Source organism: Apteryx mantelli, chromosome 5, assembly GCF_036417845.1.
Source record: "Apteryx mantelli isolate bAptMan1 chromosome 5, bAptMan1.hap1, whole genome shotgun sequence".
In the NCBI taxonomy this organism is placed as follows: domain Eukaryota; kingdom Metazoa; phylum Chordata; class Aves; order Apterygiformes; family Apterygidae; genus Apteryx; species Apteryx mantelli.
The window spans coordinates 50,559,653-50,567,687 of record NC_089982.1 but is presented as its reverse complement, the minus strand read 5'-3'; the positions used below and the strand labels follow the sequence as shown (position 1 = coordinate 50,567,687).

Genomic DNA, 8,035 nt, shown 5'->3' with positions numbered 1-8,035 from the left:
GCCACTCAGGGAGGAACTCGGGTGTGACGACACTGGAGAAGGGGGCAATCAGCTAAAGAAGGAAGCGAGGCGAAGCTGGCAGAGCCAGCCAACGGGAAGAGAGGGGGGAGGTGACGCCGGGAAGAAAGGACCAATGGTAGCAAGCGATCAGGTGATGGTTCTCGGGCGGGGGGCGAGGCCACTCAGCCTTCCGCGCCTGCGCGCTACACTGCCCGGGCGACGCCGCGGGGGCCGCGCCGCGCCGCGCCTGCCCGGGCGACGCGGGGCGGGGGCCGCCGCGCGCCGCCCCCCCGCAGCGCGCGCCATGGCGGCCAACGAGGACCAGGAGGTGAGGCCCGGCGGCGCCCCGCCCCGCGGCGCCGGCCGTTGGGGGCGGCGGGGCCTTTCCCGCCCGGGGGGGGCCGGGGGCCCGCCCGAGTCCGGGGGCCGCGGCGGGGGCGGCGGGAGAGGGGCCCTCGCGGCAGGCTTTTCTCCCCGGGGATGTGTCCGACCGTCGCCATCCGGCCGGAATGACTAATCGCTTTCTCTGCGTCCTTCAGATGGAGCTAGAAGCGCTGCGGTCTATTTACGAAGGAGACCTGTGCTTCAGGGAGCTCAGCCCGGTTTCCTTTCAGTACCGGGTAAGGCAGCAGGAAGGCGCGTGGGTCACTGCAGCGTGCTCTTCGTCTTGGCGTTATTCTGTGTGTCGTAGACATAATGCAATTTTTGTAAAACAAACGGGTGCTCAACAGGCTGTGAAGGCACTGAAGGCCACATCTGTAGGCCGTTGTTCCAGGATCTTTGGCATGGTGGTGCTTGATATCACAATGCTTGATATTTAGGAACCTGCTCCCAGGGTGCATCGGTTATCCCTTAGCTAGGCAATCTGCTTTCACGTCTATGTAATGCATAGCATACGTAGTGCATAGACCTGCCAAATTGGCCAGAGGATGCTGAGTAATGCTTGAACTAGCCCGTAGGAAATGTTAGTTTTAGAAAAGCATACATGTAAAGTTCTGTGTCTTCCTTACTGCTCAGTTACAAGGTCCTTGTCTCTTGTCTGGGGGCAGTTTATGCGCCTTGTCTAGCTGCTCAGGAGAAAATGCGCAAAATGCTTTGAGTATGTGTATTGGTGTGATCTGCTCCAGGGAGAGGTGCAGGGAGTTCTAGTTTGAGGTTTGCAATTCAATTTTGGCATGAATTTTTTGCCAGCTTTCTCAAATACAAAGTTCTCCTGGGCGTGGGCTGAGGCAAATCTTTGGACTGTCAGAGAACTTTACTGATAGAAACTTAGGTGCCCATGGGACAAAAGGCAGAGTTCTGAACATGCTCTGTCCTACAAGTGGGGAGCAGGCACCTTTTGGTGGTTTCTTAGACTTTAGAATACCATCATTAATTGTAATGAGATAAGTTGATTTAGTAAATAGCACTTGAATCCTACCCATGCAAATGCAGTCTTCCTTTAGTGACAGGACTGCTTCTTTTTAAATTTATTGTCCTCAGAAAAGTAAATGTAGCATCCCTACCTGCCTATGATGCAGCATTCTGCATTTGGCTAGCTTTTGTCTTTGCTAATTTTTCACAGATGAAAAATGATCATGAAAAATTAAGAGAACCCAATTTAAATACTGTATGCTTAGTGTCAGATAAAGACTATAACACATCTTTCATTTGAAAGAAAATGTGCATTGAGATAGCATAGTACAATTAACTGCATGATAAAAGAATTAATATGCTATTCGTCTGAGCCACATTTGCCTACCACATAGGTATTTTGTAATCAGTGTGCTGAAAATTTGAGATTAAAGAAAGATTTTTCAAATACTGAGAAAATGCAGTAGCATTGTTTAAAGTAAGGCTGCCCAATTTGCAGGCTGCACTGACAGGAGGAGTGGCAACCATGCAGCTTTCTCTGTGGATTTACTCTGTAATGTGCAGACAGCGTTTTCCTGAGATGAGGAAAACTCTGTAAACCATACCACCAGTTCTCTTCATGGTGGCTCTGGGAAGTGGACTGCTTCACTGTGGATGATGTCTTAATAAATGTAGCAGATTCCTGATTTAAAGCCTAATGCCTTTACCCCTAAAACAGATGCCACAGAATATCACTTAGTCCACTCTGCTGACACAGAGATTGTAAGCAAAATTAAAACACTGATTTTTTTTTTTTAATGTAAATCCAAAATATTGAAATAGGGTCATTTGAATTTTGAGTCATTTTGAGGTGCAGTAGCCTTGTTTTGACTAGGAATGTTTTTTGGCTATGCTTCATTCCACATAGGTTGATGAAGCTAGATTTTGACCCTTCTAAAATTAGGGAAATTCTTCTAATGGTATTAAAATACTAATTAAACCAACTTTGTTACAGTAGTGTAACAAATCTATGTGTGAAATGTTCATTTCTGTTTGTAAGGTATGTTTTTGTTACCTGCCCTAATTTTCAGCAAAAAATTGATTTGTTTTTTATTCAAATAAAGTTAACATAATCCTTATGGCATAATCCATAACATTATGGTTTTTTTTTCATCCAGCCTCATTCTACTGGCTTCTTGAATATTCTTATTGGTCATTCTTTTTTGTTGTGAACTAAAATATCTGTAGGGTTAAGAAATAAATATTAAAATTCTTACCTATTACTTGTGCTATCTTAGGTCATTAATTTATTGTGTTCTGTATTTCACAACTGTGTTGTGGTTTGTTTTCATATTGCGCTGAGCTTGCATGAGGGGAAAAAGTGGGGAAAAAAAGAAAGCTTCATCTTTTCTGTTCTCATACATGTTTGTATAACACTTGGCTTGCAGACACTACAAAGAAGCTTTTAAAACCAAGCAACATCTCCACAAAATAGCTTATAATATTTCTGCAGATTTTCATAGAATGAAAACTGCAGGGTAGAGGTTAATGTTCATGTCATAAATGTAATACTTCTTTTCTAAATAAAAGCTTTTTTTCTGATAGGTAATAGTATGAAAATAGTTGTTGTCTTCGGAAGGAATTTCAATAATCTTAACGTGAAAGATTCACATGCTGGCATTGTAATCTTTAATGAGCGACTGAAAATTGTTGATTTATGAGGTTTTTCTTTTCCCTTCAGATAGGTGAAAATGGAGATCCCAAAGCCTTTTTAATAGAAGTTTCTTGGCCAGAAACATATCCACAAACAGCACCAGTCATATCGATGGATGCTTTCTTCAACAACACAATGTAAGTATTTATAACAGCTTCTCTCCCTAGCTTTATATGTTGGGGAGGTTTTTTGGTTGACAAATTTTTCTTCTTCTGTCAAGATTATAATTGAGTTTTATGATTTCTTTTAGATCTTCAACTGTTAAACAAAGTATATTGGATAAATTAATGGTAGAAGTTGAAGCTAATCTTGGAACTGCTATGACATACACACTTTTTGAATATGCCAAAGATAATAAAGAATTGTTCATGGAAAATCAGCCTGTTAACACTGTGGTAAGTAGATAAATTCAGATCTTAATCTATTGCTTTTAAAAGCACTTCTCAAATATTTTTTACGGTAAATAGCAAAAAATAATTATTAGAACTCTTAAATACTTCATCACTCTATCTTCAAGATGTTAATCAGTATACTGCATGTAAACATGGTAGTGGCTAAGGAGTGGCAGGCGGAATATGGTGCCGTAATGCTCTGTGGTCATAATTTATATATATGACAGTCAAGATATTTCAGTGGGTCTGGTTCAGTAATCATACACAGGTATCTTCATTCTGTATTTGTATTGGCTTCCAAAGTATGATAGGTGAATGCAAAATATTAATAACAATTTTTATCCTTCTCAGACTTCAGCAAGCAATAGTATTGCAATTGGAACTCCTGATGTGCCAGCAAGTAAGAAGAAAGATAAAAAGGAGCAGTTATCCAAAACCCAGAAACGAAAGCTAGCTGACAAAACAGGTTTGTTCACTATAATGTTGTTTTGTTTGAGCAGTGTGAGAGTCCAACTTTTATAGCAGTGACATCTTGCTGGAGCCAGAATCAGTAGTCTCTTGCTTATAAAATTAATTACTTTAAATCTGTGGTCTCTGTTTTGCTTGTTTTACATGAATTATTCTTACCTGAGATGTTAGTTCTGATCAAAACAACTTCCTACAGAGTATATATTTTAAGGGTTGGTTTGTTTGTTTGTTTGTTTGTTTGTTTGTTTGTTTGTTTTTTTTACTTTTGTCACAAATTAGGAATTTTCAAAAGTATTTTGGGAGGGAGAGCATTCAGGACATCTAAAAGGCATATGTTTTGTTAATGAGCCCTGATAAGTAATTCACATTATTGAGAATGTAATTTCTAAATGAAAATGTTATTTTCAGAACGCAAAACTAAAACATTTTACTTAGTATGTATCCTCAAAATAGAGATGCTTCTGCAGACACTCTGCTTTTAATGAAATGATACATTGTTGATTGAAAGTGTTCAGCTTTTTGACTAATTTTGCAGAGGACTTGTATGTGTTCAGAATTTATTTTTTTAATGATCTGGATGATACTATCCTGTTGCAGCAATAATTTATACCCTATGATAGGAATTTCTGCATATCATTTACATATTCTAAATGCATAACTGGCATAGTAAATATTGATCTTACAAAGGGAAATATGTGTAAAATTTTGTTCTTTCACAAAATCCATAATTGCTGCTCAACCCAACATCGTTTTAGAGTTGCCTTCTAAATCAAATGTTAGGTGGACTATCTTAGGTATTTTTATTTAAAGAGAATTATTTTGAAAAATAAAATATATTTTTCTAGGATTTGCCTTATTAATGTCTTTTGGTTGTCTTAAACTTTTAAAGAACATTTAATTGTCATTACAAGTCTGTTGTAAAAGAATATTTAGATATTTTAAGAATAGTTTCAGAATACTACAGCTGCTTAAGAACAATTGTTAAAATAAATTCTAAGAGGATATTTTATATAAAAAAAAGACATCAGTTTTTATTTTTGTCCTCATGGCTTTGTAATGGAGAAATTCAGTTTTTCTTGGTCTTTAGCATTTTGTTTGTTGATTTAAAGAAAGATAAAGGTTCTCTTTAGCTCATGTGTTGAAAATAAAAACTGCTTGTTCTCCAGATCACAAAGGGGAACTTCCTCGAGGATGGAACTGGGTGGATGTAATTAAGGTAACATGATTGTTTAGAGTTATGAAAATACACTGCATATGTACTTTGGTTTCCTTCAGATGTAACTACAAATTATGTTTAATCTGATGTCTTTTTGCTTTTCTTCCTAACTTTGTTTGGATTTGACTGTGATGTCTGATTCATTTCTATATACATCCAGCATGTAAGTATTCTCAAGTTATCTTTTTTTAATACTGAAAAGATTTGCAAGAAATAGTAAGAATTGCTACTCGTTTTTGAGCTTAATTCACATATTTCTCAAATGCTTTAAAAATGCTTAATTCTTCTGAATATTAAATAACATCTGAAGCACTTTCATTCCTCTCTGAAACTTGTTTTAGGGTTTTTGGTTTTTTTTTTTTTTTTTCATTTATTGAGCAATTAAATTTTAGTTTTTGACAAGAGACCTTTGGTGTCTAAACGCTCTGCAAATATTGTGTTTGTATGAAAGCGAGATATAAAATAAAATTAGTAGTGCAGCCAGGTTCTGGAGAGCAATAGATAGGAAAGTAGAAGCAATGAGTAGCTTTCTCAAGTAGGGGCACCTTACTGTCTCCTACAAGCCTGAGCATTGTCTGCTATAACTCCTCCAGTGAAGAATTCTCTTCTCCTTGTTCCCTCAGCATTGATTTCTTTCACTCCCTTGTCTTTGCTGTTAAGTGGAAATGAGTATAGCTGCCTGATAAATTTTATAGCAAACTATTTTATTTTATGCAACCATGGTTAATTCTCAGTGTAAGACCTAACACCATTTCTAGTTGTTAAATACCAGTGAGCAAATGATGGTTTTAAGCAGATAACTTATGAATTAAAAGTGACTATTTATAGTGGATGTCGTGGATTCCAGAGAAATTTCGTGATAGATGCACTACTTCTAATAATTATGGACTTAGCTTTTAAAAAAGGGAAATAATAATTTAATGTCTGTTTTTACATTTCATGCACATCTGTATGTGGGAACTGTTTGAGATGTGCAGAAAAAATTTTTTTTCTGTTATTGCATCTGTTTTCTTTTGGAGAGCTAGGGATAGAGTCTTCAGTTTAGATAGAAACAGTGCCCTAAGTTTGTTTTTTTTTTTTTTCCCCTCTTCTTTTTAATCAGACACAACCTTTCAATTTATATTTTTGAAAGTAGTTCATAAACTGTGGGAAGATAGAGTTTCAGGTTCAGGAAATAAGTTTATTTAGTATATAATCTTAAGAAATATTTTTGAGTCATTTGCATCTCTTGGTACAGTAGCAGTCTGTATTATTAACTAAATATACCTGTATTCTATGTAAGATGGAAATAATGTTGTTCTTGTTTCCTAATAAATGGAATAGCAGTCTAAACTTTGAACACTTTCTTTTTGTGTCTCTTTTATAGTTAAGCAAAACTGGTTCTAAAGATGATGAATAAAGGACTTTGGTACAAGGAAACTCCACCTTTTAATACAGTGCAATTTTGGGTCGCCATCTTTCTCTAAATAACTTTCTTACATGTTGAAGTAAACATTTTTATAAAGCTCAATTTCCTAACTCGTAAACCTAGTCACACATCTGGAGACTTTGTGATCTTTAACAACAAAACTTGCCTTAAATGAAGGTTAAAATGTGACAAAGGATATAGAGAGCCAATGTGGTGAAATGAATAGTGATATATGCAGTGTTATTTAACTTATATTTTACTCTGTAGTAAAATCCTGTTATAGTGAACCAATGATACTGTAAACATTTCCTGATGTTCTTTTTGAATAGAAAAAAAACAACACTATAACAGTGATTTGTCACTTGACAGCATAATTCATCAAAATAAATTATTCCATGGAAACAAAACCTTTGTCATTTGTTTATCTAATGCAAATACAGAAGGAGAACCTAAAAATTGTTATATGACAATAGACACTAGAGTCTGTGGTCCTGTTTTCACTAGTTATTGACTAAAATAGTAAATTCTAGTGAATGCAAGGCCAAATATTCTAGTCTATTCAAAAAGAGTGGTTACAGCAGGAGTATATCTTCTTTATTTTGCGCAGTGTACATCTGTTAGTCTTTCTCCCATGTGCATCTTTCTCCCGTGTGCAGAAGCCTGAGGTCTGAGGCGGGGGGAAGTGTTGCCTTGTGTGTGTCTCACTGAGAGTATTGGGGTGTGGTAACTCTTTCACTGAAGAAATGGGGTTCCTGGGAGGGATTTGTTGGCTGAATGGTGGAACAGTGGGAAGAAGTCGGCACTCTGCCAAATGTGTTGGGAAATTTTTCTTTTTTCTATTACTGGTCTGCTCTCTTGTATTGGAAAGAAAAGTCATCTTTACTATACGAATGGTAACTGAATACAAGATGCCTTAATGTCCTTTACTTTTTTTTTGTTTTGAGGTGCATTTTAATAAATTGCTATTTATCTGCTGTGGTATGTGTTATTTTTTTAATTGTGTATTGCCTACTGTATTTTTAGGGCTACATTTGAATTTTCAAATAAATTTCTCTTACAAAGAAAGTATTCTTCAAAATTGGCAGAAGAAATCATTTTTCTTCCTTCAGTATATTATTATGTGTTCTTCAGGGTAGCTATGAGTATTTTGTTAATATGAGGGTTAGGCATCCCAGTGGCAATCATAGAATATGCATCGTGTTCAGTACACACAGCCAGTCCAGTGACTCCTTTAAAGAGTACACTCCACTGCACATACTGCTACAGCATTTGGTGAAAGGGATGTTACAGGCGCAGACTGGACGCTCTTGCACAGTGGTGCTGAGATAAGAGCTTGTACAGCCAAGAACAGGATAGTTTACACTGCCGTCATTAGGGCTTCAATTGCTGCATGTATGGGATGACTGGAAGGTGTAGACATTACTGATTGTATCAAGAGAGCTTATATATAATGTATATTAATATAGTTGTTAATTCTCTTAAGTATTTTGTGCTTTACCAAGGGA

At 37.2% G+C, this 8,035-nt stretch overlaps 1 protein-coding gene across 2 annotated transcripts; it reads left to right on the top strand.

The window, feature by feature from the left end:
* The first annotated feature begins 247 nt into the window (after positions 1–247).
* On the top strand, positions 248–7,506 carry RWDD4 (RWD domain containing 4). Of its 2 annotated transcripts, XM_067297951.1 has the most exons (7): positions 248–328; positions 540–620; positions 3,074–3,183; positions 3,297–3,441; positions 3,790–3,904; positions 5,073–5,122; positions 6,489–7,506. In XM_067297951.1, exons 1-7 carry the CDS (start codon positions 305–307, stop codon positions 6,519–6,521), a joined length of 558 nt encoding a protein of 185 aa, XP_067154052.1. In that variant the 5' UTR covers positions 248–304; the 3' UTR covers positions 6,522–7,506. The 2 variants fall into 2 exon arrangements, with proteins under 2 accessions (XP_067154052.1, XP_067154051.1); XM_067297950.1 differs by lacking the exon at positions 248–328 and having other exon boundaries at positions 452–620.
* The last annotated feature ends 529 nt before the right edge of the window (positions 7,507–8,035 follow it).